Below are 16,346 nucleotides of genomic sequence, written 5' to 3' on the forward strand. Positions count from 1 at the left end.
CCTCACTCATAGGCCGATTGCCAACGACTGACGCTTCCTGCAGGCGGGAAAAAATTCAGGGCTGTGCATGACTGTCCCCTCCACAACTCCACCGAAGGAGGCCTCTCGCGCATCATTGGTTTACGCGAAAAAAAAAAAGGTCCGCTACTTTTTGATCAGACCTTGTACATAAATTATTATATCATTATTGAAAACTTATAATACAGTGGGTGATCGGTTAACAAACAAATCGGATAACGAACACTTTCGTGAAAGATTTTTATGATCGGACAATGAACACATGTTTAGATAATGAACATTTCACTGAACAAACACAAGAAGCGACATAAAATAATGAATACTGATTGGTCTTCCTTTGTCTTCAGGTAACAATTCGAAACTTTTCGGAGTGCAGGAGACGTCAACATCGACATTTTACCCAGTATATACTGATTGGATAGTATTCCCCCAAACTTTGAAACTCTCCCTTGTAATTTCAGTCTTTTGTATTTTTGACAGAAACAATACTTTTATGTTTTCTTCTGAAAATGCGGATTTATGCCGATATCTGCTATTAAAGATCTTTTGAAGAAGTGGGAGGATGTCAGAACAACGGTCTTAAAATGGCATCCAAACTAGGTTGATGTTAATAGGCCTAGGGATCTCTACAATTACAATGCTATTAATTACTTCTGAAAAATCATGAAGACAGAAAAGCAATCGACATTGGACGTATTCTTTAACTCCCACAAACGGAAAAAAACATGACTAATAAAAATGCAAGACCGTGTATATATGTATTTTTTTTATTACATATGAATAAATGTAGTAAGAAAGTATATATTTTTTATTTTTTTTTGGGTCTGCAGAACGAATTAATCAAATTCCCATAGAAAGCTATGATAAATCGATAATCGATTAATGAATAATTCGGATAGCAAACAAAATCTTGGAACAGATTATGTTCGTTAACCGATCACCCACCGTATATTCTCAGTTTTATTGTATTGTTGGATGAAAACTCTTTATTTGCAATTTTCAATTTATTTGTTAATAATTGATCTGAATAAATTTACAATAAAGTTGTTCGTAAATGTTTTGGATATATCTGAAAAAATAAATTCAATATTTAATACTTTTTTATGAAAATAGTAGTACAGTAGTCCCGAAAACTCAGCCTAATGTGGATCAAAGGGTGGCCAAGTTTATGAAAATGCCGGGTTATCGGGAATGGGGTTAAAAAAGAATAAATAACGAGTGTTTCCTCAGAAAATACTATACTGTACTTGTATGTATTGTTTGCTTGAGAACACAACAGAGAATAAACTGCTCAAATACCCAAAAAAAGGAAAAGTACATACTTTATGAAGGCATAGAACCTTTACTACATGAAAATGAAAATTAATGAATACACAGTGTACAGTAATTTACCTGATAAGACAGACCTCAGAAAAATACTTTGAGGCATAAAGCTGTCTATAATGAAAATTAACTAGGGGTTTTTTCACCCTGCCAGGTATGGCCAAGTTATCCGGACTGCCGGGCTATCGAGTGCTGAGTTTTTGGGACTCTACTGTAATACATTTTTCTTGTATCAAGTATTTCAGAAACTGCAGAAATCTTTATTGCAATTTATGTATTTTTAGAAGTGTCTGCACATTATGTTATTGTATCTCAATATAGATGATGTAATGTTATTGTTTATACCAGGGGTGTCAAACTGGCAGCCCGTGAGCTGCATGAGGCCCCCAATGTAATTTTTTGTGGCTCGCAGCCATATTGCTCTGAAATGAAATAAAACAGCTTATAGACCAAGATCAACTGATAAACATTTATCTGCCATAATGAAGATTGTTTGTTTTCAGTCTTTGAATCCATATATTGGAAAACTAGGAGGAGGAAGATAGTGCTGGCAACTTTCCAGTAAAAACAATTAATTTTAGTATAATACGTACATTAAATAAAAGAAATATTTAAATAAATAAATAAATAAATAAAAGCAATACTATAGCAATTATATATTGTTGAGTTGAATTCACTGAACTACATAATGTGTTTTAATTGCCCTATCTATATTCCTGCATTCTCACTCCAAATTATCTCTGGCGAAATGGCCCGTTGTTTAAATGAGTTTGACACACCTGGTTTATACCATCAGACCAGAAAACAAATATATTTTCAGTTCATATTATAAAATAGTTTGAACTTGTTAACTTGAATTAATCTAATTTAAACCTTGTACTTGAAATATATAATTTTTTCTTAAAAGTAATATGTAAGTAAACACAGTTGAATATTTTAATATATTTAGTTACTGTAAAAGCAACATGCATGATACTGAAAATTTTTAATGTAATGATACATTAAATAATTTGATTTTTGAAAGATATTTAAATTTAATACACATCTTAATATAAAATAATAATAGTATTAAATATCTTATGTCAACTGCAGACTTCTAACATTAATTATTATTATTAAGAACCATATCTTTAAACAGGGCAAATTCTTCACTTGACTAACATTTCCAGTCAGTTTTCACATAAAAAAATTTAAACTTAGCACCATAATCAAAATTATTAGGAAAAATGCTAAATTCAAAAACCAAAATAAATTTTTATTCTGAAATGCTTTAGATCATCAGCTGGAAAATTTTTTAAGTGCTTTAGAATGAATACATTGAATTTAATGATATTCTTTTTTAAACTGTTTTAAATTTAAAATTAACAAAAAGTTATAAATGTAGAAAAATTAATAAGATAAACAAAAAGTATTAAATAAAATAAAACTGAAGTAAAATCTAAATCAATGAAATAATAAGTCTATATATATAAAAATGGACGTGTGTGTCCCTATATTTCACTTTTCCGCAAAAATTACACGTCGCACATGAATGCTGTTTGTATGTGGTGGTAGCCCCAAGTCTCTATTCATGCACTATGGGGGTTACGTCTTAATAGCTATAAGGGTGCGGGAGATATGGGGCTGAAAGTGGTTGAAAGTGGTTTTCTATTTCGAATGTTATGTTCGAATTTGTTTGAATTTAATTCGAATATTGTTTGAACAAATTCGAACAATATTCGAATTAAATTCGAACATAAAATTTGAATATCGGTTCGATTATAGAACAATTGTAAATGTTCCAGAAACGTTGAAAATAGTTCGTTTGACTGGACGTGAACAGGAGACGTTCAGAAATAGAATCGGGACCAGGTTTCTAATTAGTCTGGAAACAGGGGACTTATTTCTTGCATTCTGTGAAAACGGGTAAGATTGGCTATAATGTAATTATCTTAATCTTCACTATTGTTACTTTTTGCCCACAAATAAAAACTCAGCAAAGCGGGTCCTTGCAGCTAGATTCTAGATTACTTAGAAAAACAGTCTTATATAAAAAACAAAAACTATATTACATACAAATGTACGAGCAAATAAAAACCCAGCAAAGTGGGTCCTTGCAGCTAGTATTAAATAATAATACTTTATTTAATAATTTAATAAAGCAATATAGTGTAAAATGTAAGCTCCTGACCATCGTACTCTGACCTGGAAGAAATATATTTCACTCTTGTGACTTCTTCACTTACAAAAAAAAAGCTAGCTAGGGTCCTTTTGTGAGGCTCTGGACAGGTCCGAACCCTCACTAAAATTTGCGTTAAAGAAAAATACAGTAGTTAGAAACAGATTTTTTATATGAAAACGCAACGCTAACTTTTAAACAATAGAAGAATGTAAGTCCGTCGACCATCTCTGGTTGGAAATCAAATTAACGTTCGATTTTGACCTTTCCTGTGCCCCCGAAAGGTTTCAAATTGTCATCGGGTGACAAGGAGAGACCAATCGGAAAGGGGAATTAGAGGAAAACGGATAAAACCCCGGACATTTAAGGATGTGACGGCTTCTTCTCCCAAAAGTTCCAAGTGACGGATCTATTGTTGTGTGTGTGTCTTGCGCTCATCTTCGTTTCCATCTCCCGACCTCAGATCGACATCTTTACATCAACAGAAGTCGACCGCATTGTCCCGGAGATGTCGATGGAATCGTTCATTCGCGAACAAGGGACACTCCTTCAAAATGGGACTATCTTGGAAAGGAGAGGAAGACCCAGAGGCTGCAGATGCCGCAGAACTTCCAAGATTGCGAAAATCTTGTAAGCTTCTTTCGTGTTTAATAAACGGGTTGTGTTGTTTGTAAATGAGGCATCTATCTCTGACTCAACTGCTTCCACATGTCGTTGATTGTTAAAGCTCGGCAGTCCAGACGGCAAGGGAGGCAATGACGATATATATCACATATTATCGTTCATTGAGTTTTTTTAATTTCTTCTCCCCTCGGCCCCCACACTTTGAACAAGTGCTGTAATCTTGAGTGTCTTGAATCAGTCCATCTGCTGTCCAACATTACAGAGTTATGGGAACGAATTACATTAATTTGTGTGCAAAAAGATAAATGTAGTACTGTCTATTATAATAGGCTTACCTACTCAGTTTTTTATGATAGTAGGGTGTTTCCAGAAAAGTTGTACTTCTTTAATAAGTGCCCATTGCTGTAACATTTTGTTTATTGTATAGATTCATAATGTTCCATAAGGAATTGCCGTAGTGTTCTATACGAGGCTTACAAGATATTTATGCACATAAGAAAGAAAAATCTGAGATGACAATACAGTAGCAGCTAATAAAACCAGAAGTTAGTACAAACTGAACAAGGTAGTCTGTGTTTATGCTGACAAAGATGGTATACTAGTGTTTGTTACTATTAAAACCTACAGAGAAAAGATGAGGGGATAACATGAATACCAACTCATCTTTGCTTAACAAGGATCCTAAAAATTCTCTGTTATAAGAAGTGAGGTTGCTAGCCAAACACAATAAGCTTTCAACAATTTGAAGTTTCCACCCTTGTAAAGAGATGTTGCACCTACAGTCAGTCTTAAAACTTTAGACTAATTTCATCACATCACAAAGGGCATCACAGTCTTGAATTAGAATAACTAGGTAAAATAAAAAAAAAGTTATGAAAAAATCAAATATCAATAATTGAATGTTTAGCTTGGTCTTTAGTTATATTTTCATCTAAAAAAAATAATTTCTAAATAAAGTGTTAATGTCATAATTTTTTACTGCCAACTATAAATCATCTCATAGTTGGCAATCAAACAACAGGTGCCATCTACGAGATAACTTATCTGTTGTGTTTTGCCAGATACAACCATTCCAGTAGTAAGTAGTTATTATAACTAATTAGTGGGCATCAGGAATGAGAACGACACATTAATTAGGCATTATAGAATAAACTATAAAGAAGTTTAAAATGTGATAAGAGTTTTCTGTTTGATTGCCAGATATGAATATTATCACAATAAATATACTACCAAAGTAACTAATTTGTGCTTAGAATATGAAAGAAATCAATTTGGTATCATGAAAGGGAAAACTTATTGAAAAAATATTGAAAAACGTTAAAAAATAAAAAATCATATTTATTTATATTACTTGAATTATCTTGTAATTAGCATCTGTGAAAGAAAAGTTACTTCAAGTGCCCACTACAGAATAATTTGCATTGATATTTTTTTGGTAAATATTAAATATTACTACCAATCATATTTAAAAATAAANGAAAAAAAATGCTATAAAAAAGTGGTTGTCGAGCTCTAATGAAGGTGCTTGTAGCTCTTCATGCACTTTGAAGGCGCTGGATCAGTTGTCGACTAATTTCTTTAGAAAGATTTTAGAAATTATGACTAAATAATACCATCAGTAATCATTAATGCGTTGGGAAAAGAACCGAGAGCGAAGAAAAAAATAAAAAAAAAATGAAAGAAAAAATTGAAAGTGGATGCTGTTGAAGTTATTAGAAACTGTAAAAAACGAACTGTGATGGATTTAAGATTGGACAGATGTCTTTGATATTGCACCTTTCATAAAATAAAAAAAATGGAATTTAAAAAAAATTCTTCAAATGAATAAATATATGCTTAATAGAGATAATTGGGAGTGAATTCTTATTAAAAATTATATTTGAAACAATTTTATTAATCAAATTTTTATTAGTTACATTTCATACGATAAATTGGTAATTTTTTACAACCTTAACACCTGCTTGAAGAGGTTTAAAGAAGAAAAAAGAATTAATTTACGTATCTGATTCTGTTATCAACGTTAACGTTTAAATTACCAATTTTTAATAAATTAAAAAAATGTATTTAGTGAGTTCGTTACACGTTTTTTTTCTTTTTTAATCTTTAGAAATGTTTTAAATGAAGAAGGATTGACAATTTAAAAATAAATATAAAAATGTATTTAGTGAGTTCGTTACACGTTTTTTTTCTTTTTTAATCTTTAGAAATGTTTTAAATGAAGAAGGATTTATCATTTAAAAATAAATATAAAAATTTAAAGCAGCAAATAAACATTGCATAATAAAAATGGTGCCCAAAGCATGTTTGTGTAAAAGCACTCATGGCAGTCAATGTGCTAAGTGTGAGAGCAAGGACGTGACAAAAAGTGTAGTGTCCGGGCTCTCTCACTTTATTATCCGATCATGACATTTGTGGTAACATTTTCCCAGCGGAAAAATAATTTAACTGTTGGAGGATATGATCGTATCTTTCACTGGAGTCACTTCCTTTCCCAGGTGACACATCAAATGTGTCACCAGGAACCTAACAACAAAAATCACTATTGGACAGAGAAATCAACATTTCCAAAAATGGGCAGGAGAAGAAAGAAGGGAGGACCCCCCAAATAAAAGAAAATATCTGGTGACAATACAGAGAGTTTGTCCGTCACAGGGAATTCGTTGCTCATCTCAGATACATCACCCATCCTGCCGATCCTAATAAGTTATCCTATCAACCCTGTTTGACTGCTATCAGCACTCCAGTTTGACTCTTCTAGCGATCTCAAACGAACAATCCTGCGAACCATTGATTTGCCGATTCTCCAATTTGACGAAAGATCAGCCTCTTTGATTTTTGTAAGGTATTTATTCACTTGCGAACAGTTGTGAACTCTCTCTCTTTCTGTAGGATCTGACATCAAATGACTATACAAAATAAAAATTTTTGTATGGTCATTACTGTTTAATCATATAAATAATCCTAGGACAAATATATTTATGGAAAAATTGCTTTATTTCCAAATTTGCGCCAGAGGACAGTGGTCCACCTTTAAATGCAACTGAGACCTGACTTATAGTGAAAAATGTTTTAATGCTGAGTTTATTTGACATTGGAGCCTACAGAAAAAGCTCAGAGTCAAGTGTGTTCCTGTACATGTTTTTTAATATTATCTCTTTGGTCATTTTAAAGAAGATTTATGTTTTGTCTTCATGTTGTATATCATCTGTCTTTGGTTGGATATAAAAAAAAAGGATTAAATTGACCCAAAAAATTTTTGAATGGTCATTACTGTTTAATCGTGTAAATAATTCTGGGATAAATATATTTATGTTCATATAATGTTTTTCAGGCCTAGTTATACTGTAAACTCTTTTCATTCCATAACTGTGAACAGCAAATTCTTGTGACAGTGCTCATTAACAATATAGATGAGGTTATTTACCCCACAATCTCATCTATATTGTGTAAGTAACAATTAAGTTCAATGTAGCATTATACCTTTGTGATCAAAAAGTATCGGAAACAGTGGCGTACCGTGGGTGTCAGCCGCCTGGGGCGGAGGAAAATTTCGGCCTCCCTTATTTAGGTATTTCAATTTAAAAGACCGAAATTCAGTTTTTCACAGAACAAGCAATGAAAAATTCGGTGGTAGTGCAGCGACCTGTTTAAAATAGTTCTATTGGATATTAGTGGTGTATATGAATGCGAATGAATCGTAAGGAAAAAAGGTCAACAGGTTTCGCAGGATTTCCTCGGATGAAAAGATTACTAGTTCACCCGGACGGCGAGCCGGTTCCCGGACTGTCCGGACGATAGCACTATCGTAGGCGTGATGCAAGTATACATTAGGATGTTTCAAATTTCCGGTTTCCAACTGTAATTCCACTGGAAAATGGTCCGAAAATGAGAGAGACCCAACACGAAAGGATTCAACCTTATGAACAAGATTCTGAGAAACGACTATAAAGTCTATTACCGAGCTACCCACTTTTGACAAAAAAGTTAGTTCACCTGGGAAATCTCCCTTAGTACGACCATTAAGGAGAATAAAATCGTGTTCAATCAACCAATTCAGAAACTGTCTCCCGGCCGTGTCAACCTTTAAATCCTTTGACCGTCTGATATCAAAGATGTTGGGAGAAGCTACATCCACATGTGAATCAATTACTTCACTAATATGGACGTTAAAATCGCCCATTATCACAATTCCATTGTAGTACGAAAACCAAGAATTCAAAATAGAAGAAAACAAATCTAAACGTAAGCCCTGCTGCCTCAGCGAACCAGCATATACCACCAACACCAGGATATTCCTAGGTTCGAGAGCCGAATACAGTGATAAACCAATCACTATCAAACTAGGGTAAGTTTCCAATAACTCGAAGTGCCCTCTAACTTTATCAAAAAATAACAAAATACCACCATGGGGTCTACCCGGCCCCAATGGCTTTTCCGCTGGAATCATAAAATACTTCCAGTTAACTGGAAGAAAGTTAGCAAGAGAATCTCCATTCACTGAAACCATCCAGGTTTCAACAAGGGCTAAACAAATTAAACCTGGTCGTTTAGTCATGTAATCCAACAGAGAACACTTGGTGCTAAACCCACAACAATTTTAAAAAACAAAGATTCCGAATAACTACCTGAACCAAACTGGTCCAGGCACGATGAAGTTGAAAGTATCTCCAAACCCATTCTCCTGCGGGGAGGAAAATTCAAAATAAAAAAGAAACAGGCACCTCTATTAAACGATGGCCCGAGGTAGAATACGTGAATCTCTTGTCGTCTACATATAATACGTCATCTCGCAAAAAAACACGACGGCCAGCTTCCCGATATTCTTTTAAGAAAGTAACCAGGTTTTTACGGCGAACTCGGGAATTAAACGACAGATCCGGTGCCAACCTAAATTTCACCGATCTTTCCCTACGCTCTTGTAGAGTTTTCGTCCGAAATTTTTGCAATAAATGATTTCGACATTTCCAGGACGACAACTGTATGCAATAGAATTCCCGAGCTTTATCTCGCAAACGGGAAACACCGACAATATTATGCCCCGACAGATCAGTCACATCTAATTCCTTAGAAAATAGGTTAACAATATAATCCCGCAAATCCAACTCGAGCGGAATACTATGATTAAACAACATTAGATTGCTTCTGTTTGAAGCATTAACTTTTCTATCGTAGGCAAAAGAGTGTAACTCACCAATGTCATCCAAAGGTAACTGCTGTTGCTGTTCCAGTTTATCTAATCGCAAACATAATTTAGAAAAGTCGGTTTCCAATTTCCTTACCGAGTACAAAGTTGACTGGTTGGCCATTTCCTAACTGGCGAGCCTATCTTTGATACACTTCAACTGCAACATTACTGCATTTAAAGTCGTCTCCAAATATTGTCGTAAGGTTAACAATTCTTCTCTATCTGAGTCCGGAGGAGATTGCCTCTTAAAATAATGTTTTAATTTTGGATATTTTACACCCAGATCACTCGGTGAACGATGATACTTAGTTCTCTTCCGTTCTTCTTGGGCTTGCTTTAACGCTTCTGGCGGTGTACGTGGAAACATTTCCGAAAAAATAGAGATAATGACACAGGATTACACAATAAAGCAAAAAAAACAAAAAAATGTACCAACTTAGGTAACAGATAGATAAAAGACTCAGTAATTTACAATAATTCACTTAACAAAATCTCCAACAAAAAGTCACCAGCCGGATGTTTCAAATTTTTATAAGATATTATTATTATTTATTGTGAAATTTTGCTGCCCCTAAAAAGTGCCGCCCGGGGCGGGCCGCCCCTGCCGCCCCACTACGGTACGCCACTGATCGGAAATGGTTCAGTAAACTGTGAGATTTGAGTTTATTCATCAAAACTTATTTTGTTCCCTTCAAAGTAATTACCTCCCACTCCAATGCACTTTTGCCAATGTTTTTTCCAATCCTTGAAATATGCTTTACAGTTGCTTTCATGAAATCCCTTCAGGAATTTTGTTTTATGACATCAGTCAACTCAAAACAGTGCGTATGAAGTGGAAATTTTAGTCGAGGAAACAGGAAAAAGTCACATTGTGCCATATCAGGTGACTATGGAGCTTGTGGAACTGTATTTGTAGAATTTTTGGCCAAAAATTCATGAACAAGAGCATTGTGAGCAAGTGCATTATTGTGCAAAAGCCATGAGTTTTCTTGCCACAAATTGGATTGTTTTCTGCAAATTTCTTCATGCAAACAACTCAAAATGCTCAAATAACAATTTTTGTTGAGGGTTTTGTTTTTATATTGTTTACTTGGACCTTGTTTGTAAATAGGACTTATTATACTGGTATAGTTTCTGATTAGCAAAGAGAGAAAGTCTTAGTCAAAAGGTAAAACAGAATATCTTTATTTTCACATGTACACTCTGTATGTTTCAGACCAGTAGTCCCTTCTTCAGCATTATATAACAATTGTATAAAAACTTTTAAACAATGATATTACACCTGACAATATTTGAGGTAAGATAAAAAATTACTTATATTTTCTTTACTGTCCAATATTAATACAACAATGATACAATATAAAACATCCAAAAAACAGAGTGTAACATAATTATTGTAATGTTTTCTAATTTATGCCTGTATAAAATGATAAAACTATTAAAAAAAAAATAAAGTTTTGTACAAAATGTAACATTTTGCCTTTGTTTTTTTATTCTTTATGTTGGTATTAGTGTTGTATTAATATTGGACAATAAAGATGATGTAACTAATCTTGTATCTTATCTCAAATACATAGCCAAATGAATGCCTTAAATACTCAGGCTCTAAATCTGCTAGTTTTAATAATTAATACTAAATAATTTGCTACTAGAGGTAGACATTAAGTGAAGTGCATCTCTTATCTAAATTAATGATTATAATCATCTGGAAGAAAAGAACTGGCCTGGGGCAGATTTGTAGCCTGAGTATTTAAAGCAATCATTTGGCTATGTATCTATATATTATCAGGCTTTGGGTTTTTAATATACTTGTATTGTTGAGAGTAATATCATTTTTTAAAAGGTTTTATAAAATTATTATAGAATGTTGTAAATCTGCTAAAGAGAAACCTAGAGGTCCAAAACATGCAAAAGGAGCATACAGGTGAAAATAAAACTATTTTGTTTTAACTTTTGACTAAGACTTCCTCTCTTTGCTAATCAGAAACTACACCAGTATAATAAGTAATTGATAAACAAGGTTCAAGTAGACAATATAAAAACAAAAAAGTAAAATATTAAGGACATAGAGGTAAAAAGAATTAATATTCTTTGTTGACAGTTTGGCCAGTCAGAAGGAATTCATGATGGACATCACCAAGACAATTGAAGTCAACATGACCTTGATTTTGGACTGTGGTCTTTTTGATCTCACTTCGCTTTTTGAGCACTGTTCACTCGACTGTTGAGCTGTTTTGGTGTCAAAAGCAAAGATCCATGTTTCATCACCCATAATGATGTATTTTAAGAACAATTCGCTTTGAGAAAGCATTTCTTTAACCACTAGAACACATTTTTAGAAAAAAATTCAATTTTTTCAGGATGACTTGAGAAGCAGTATGCTGCAAGCCCAAATTATCTTTTAAAATTGTTTGACAATAGCGAGGTTGCAGCCAATGTTTTCATCTCTAAAACGTGAATATCGAACGTCGAGCATCACTATCTTGTAAGCTGCACTTGATGTTCGATGTTCGCATTTTAGAGATGAGAACTTTGGCCGCAACCTCGCTACTACCCAAATGATACTGGAACATATTCAATAATGTTTCTAATTGCTAAATGATGATCATTGAGCTGAGCACTAAATCTCTGACTTGAGTGACATGTTCATCAATGGGTGGTTTATTGTGGTTCATCTTCAACATGTTCAACATCTTCAACATGTTCTCTACCTGAACATCTTGTACTACTCAAACTCTTGTTTTTGGTAGACTATCATTACCAAAGGCTTTTTGCATTGTAACATTTTTGTAGCAGTAATTCCATTGTGAAAACAAAATTTAATGCCTGTTTTTTGCCAAATTATACTCGACATTTTGAAAAATCACTGGTGCAAAAATTTTTTACACACAAAACAAACATTTATTTGCAAATGAAAACAGATGATGACTTGATGATTGCTGTTAATGAAAGTTGTACCAAATGATGACCAAAAGAACGATGTCAGTGCCCTCTTGCATGCAGTTTAAATAAGTCATTCCTCATGCTTTTTGATTACAGCAGTAGGAATAAAATGCACTTTTTGACAAAACCTCTCCTCTATACTACATATAGTTATTGCAATTCAGCTTAAATATGCTACTTTGTACATCTGTTGAGTGTCTCATATATATCATAGTTGCAATTTCCATATCCATTACTGTAAATTAAGTTTTAATTTGCTATTTTTTTATTATTATTAAATAGGCATGTATTTCTTGGATTCACAAGGGATGGCCATTTTCTGTTGTCATATACTGTTCAAGTTGAGGTTGATGTGAATACATCAGCACCTTGTTATATATATCAACTACATTGGTGGCATTTTATGCCTTATCGCCCTTTGAAGAAAGTATGTATGTATAAATTTAAGATTTCTTTTTAGTCTTAATATTTAAATTTAAATTATGATTTTTAAGATGTCAGAAGTACGCCTGTTTGGAGAAAATGAAATTAACCAGGATTTAAGAATTGTGGTTTGTCAGTGGCCTATGGATGAAGAAAATATATTGATATATGGTTGTTGGTGAGTATAATTGTTAAATTTAAATTAGAATAATTTATTACTTGTTTTTAGGTTAATCTTCATAATTATAATTCCTGAGATTTATTTAAAATTTATTATTTTTAATCTGAAATATTTTAATCAATCCTAAATGAACATGACATNAAATAATTGGCTTTATATTCATGACTGAGGTATTGAAACTAATGATGACATAAGCCCATATTTGACACACAAACTTATTGTCATCATAATGTTCTTGGAGGATGTCTTTTCATAACAATGTTAGTGTAAGTCCATATCAAATATCAAAGATGAGCCAAATGCGAGATTCCTCATGATCTTACTTCTCTTAGCACTCAAATGTATAAACAGTTACTCAAAAGCAAGATAATAGGCTCACACCATCATTGTTTCAATGTTTCTATTATTATAATTCTTTATTTCCTAACTTGGCACTGTAGCCTCCATCTCTTCTTTTTCTAAGATTAATCTGAAATATTTTAATCAATCCTAAATGAACATGACATGAGATATTGATTTTATCAACCTATCAGAAAAACTGGATGTAAAAAAATTACATCCAGTCTCAAAGAAGAAAAAAATATTACTGATTTAAATACTAAACTGATCAAAACTTTTCTTTAGCGTACGGTTTTAAATGAGAGCTAATACCACTTTTGTCTGTAAGGATTAGATAATAAAGTAAAATGAATGGATAAAATAACATACATTGAAAGAAAGAGAACAAAAAAAACTTACTTTAGCAGAAATATGCCAATCATTTTCCTTGTGAGAAAAGGTCAGAGTTAAGAAAAATTGTATAAGAAGTCTAACTAAGGTAACAAGAAACTTATTGTTCATTTCTTTAGCATCTCTAATAGCTGGTCAATTCTTTGAAACTAAGTTGAAAATGAATTGTAATTCATTTTTAGTTTTTAAGATCTGAAAGGTTCCAGATTTTGAGTTGTCTAAATTTTAGAATTAGTGCAGTTGACATAAATATTAATTTATATAATCCTGACATTTTTATTTCTTCAATTGTAGCACTTCTTCTGTCCAAGATGCAGTTCAGTGTTACTTAACAATAACAGCACAGCCTTCTCTTCAGCAATGTAGTGATTGTATGACATTAAAAGATAAACAGAACAGAGATGGTAAGTATTTATTATCGATGATAAAAGCTGATGAATTATTTTACTGAAAAATTTCATTGAAACATTTTTGATTTACGTGTAATCAACCATGCTTATAATAGATTAATTGATCTTTGGACTCAGACAGGAATATTATGAAATGAATATAATCATGTTAATTTCAAACATTATGCACAGTAAATATGAAAACACAAAACTGGAAAAACATTGATTTAACAATCAGTTTAGTTTGTTTGAAAACAAAAATCTTAATTGAAACTAATAATGTAATGCTTACATTGCAATGTTAGATACAGGTATACCTTGCCTTATGTAGGTAATTGGTTCCAGGAGAGGCAACTTAAGTCAAAATGACCTAAGTCGAATTTACTTGTTTCCAAATTTACTTGTCACTAGGCTAAGCCACAAATAACCATTCTTAGTTCTGTATTTTATTTATAGATGCATTTTTAATAATATATGGTTAATAAGAATCTATTTTAAGCTTACAAACAAATAAATTTTAGTTTTTAATATAGTACAGAAAAAAGTAATCTAAATTTACGAATTCATGTACGTACAGTACATACTTGTAAATGTACATGTTTACAATTTGGTGATGTTTACAGTACATTGCAGACTCTTTATTTGTGAATGTGGTTTGCTCTAAGACATTATTAAATAAGATGATTTTGTAAGGTTAAATAACAAATACAGTTATTAAAATTATCTTGCGACAATAGAAAATAAACTAATTTATATTAAATTTACCAATATCGAGTGGCACTGGCAATGACGCCAAACGGTAGATATTGGAGCTACTGTGGAAAACATCAATATTGAGCACTTAAAGACCGCTAAATAAGACAACACAGAAACACAGATGTTTTCATGTTTTGTTCTCTAGGATTTATGATGATTATATTAACATTTACTGTAAATGTACATATTTTAATATGATTTTATGTGCTTTAATGTTTTTCTAGTAATATTACGACTTCAATATTTGTGGCAGACGGACGTAAAGTCGAATAAAATGACTTAAACTTGATATTCATTTTTGCATATATTTTTTGACAAATGATATATAATCAAGAACGACGTAACTCTAAATGATGTAACTTGAGGTATACCTGTATAATTAATTCTTCAGTTTCTTCTATTTGAGAGTTAATATTTTAAAATGATTACAAGTACATAAATGAAACATAACTATATATATTTTCATCTCTGTCAATAGATTATATAACGATTTTAATATAAATAGGAAATAATACAGTAGAAGCTTGCAAATATGGAAAAGAGAAATATATTGAAAAATAAGGTTTTGAAAAAAATGTACAAATAAAAACATAGCAGAAAGAAACATTTCTGATCTATGTTTTTCTTGGTGTATCTCCTTGATAGAATCAATTAAAATGAAAGTGGGAGTAAGCATAACTGCTGAATTTCTTCTTTGCAAATGATCTGGCATTTTATTTTTATATTCAAGAAACCAGGACTGTGAAGTGAAGTTGGACTATGGACACAAACTCCAATCTTCATGTAAACTTGTATTTAAACTGTAGACTTAAAATCTGTTTTTAAGTCACGCAAAGCAAGATTCGAACTGGATAACAAAACAAACCTTCAAACATTCAGTAGACATTTAATGGTAACTAACATTTTCAAGTGTAATGATGTTCATTAGATTCAAATCTCAAAACAAAAGAACAGAACATGCAAATTTATGCAAATTTTATTTTTATGCAGATTTTATTTTTATTCAACTTTTATAATTAAACACCAAATGGCATACAAAAACTTCTGTATTAAAATAAACAATTATACAAACAAATCATCAAACTTCAAATTTTTTTTTCTAACTGCTTTTTCAGCAAAGGATAAAATCATAATGAAATACTAATTGTCACTAAACATGTTCAAATAAGTTATAAATCTCAGCTAAATATTAAAATTTATTTGAGGGATGTAACAGCCTTACGTGCAAATTCTATGAAATTTTTAAAAGTTGATTTTCTGGAAAAAGAAAAGTGAATGTTTTTTTCTCTTAAAATTAACATTATTGATAAATGGAGATTTTTAAAAAAGCAAATTTATTTGATTATGTTAAATCAAAACAGTGTGTAAAAAATTCCGTACATTGTGTAAAAAAACCATATAAAACAGAATCGAGTTTACAGTAAATCACCATTAATTCTTACTGTGCGTAACTTGCACAAATTTTTTTCAAAATTGACAATAATTTTAAATTTATCAATAAGAGAAAAATTATAATTAATGAGTAATTGACAAGTAATTACTAAAGACTGTATATTGCTGTATACTGTGTTATGAAATTTTATGAGTTTATTTCCCATAATAAATTTAGTGGTATAA

At 31.9% G+C, this 16,346-nt stretch overlaps 1 protein-coding gene across 1 annotated transcript in view; it reads left to right on the top strand.

Moving 5' to 3' along the window:
• Positions 1-16,346, top strand: part of LOC111638347 — a 38,228-nt gene that overhangs the window by 14,279 nt on the left and 7,603 nt on the right. Inside the window, exons 2-4 of the mRNA XM_023384043.1 lie at positions 12,534-12,678; positions 12,746-12,852; positions 13,879-13,988. Coding sequence (XP_023239811.1) covers positions 12,655-12,678; positions 12,746-12,852; positions 13,879-13,988 — 241 coding nt within the window. The 5' untranslated portion in view covers positions 12,534-12,654. The remainder of the gene's footprint in view (positions 1-12,533; positions 12,679-12,745; positions 12,853-13,878; positions 13,989-16,346) is intronic.

The sequence above is a fragment of the Centruroides sculpturatus genome, unplaced genomic scaffold (genome assembly GCF_000671375.1).
Source record: "Centruroides sculpturatus isolate CEXI.00-Female unplaced genomic scaffold, Cexi_2.0 scaffold1045, whole genome shotgun sequence".
Classification (NCBI taxonomy): Eukaryota; Metazoa; Arthropoda; class Arachnida; order Scorpiones; family Buthidae; genus Centruroides; species Centruroides sculpturatus.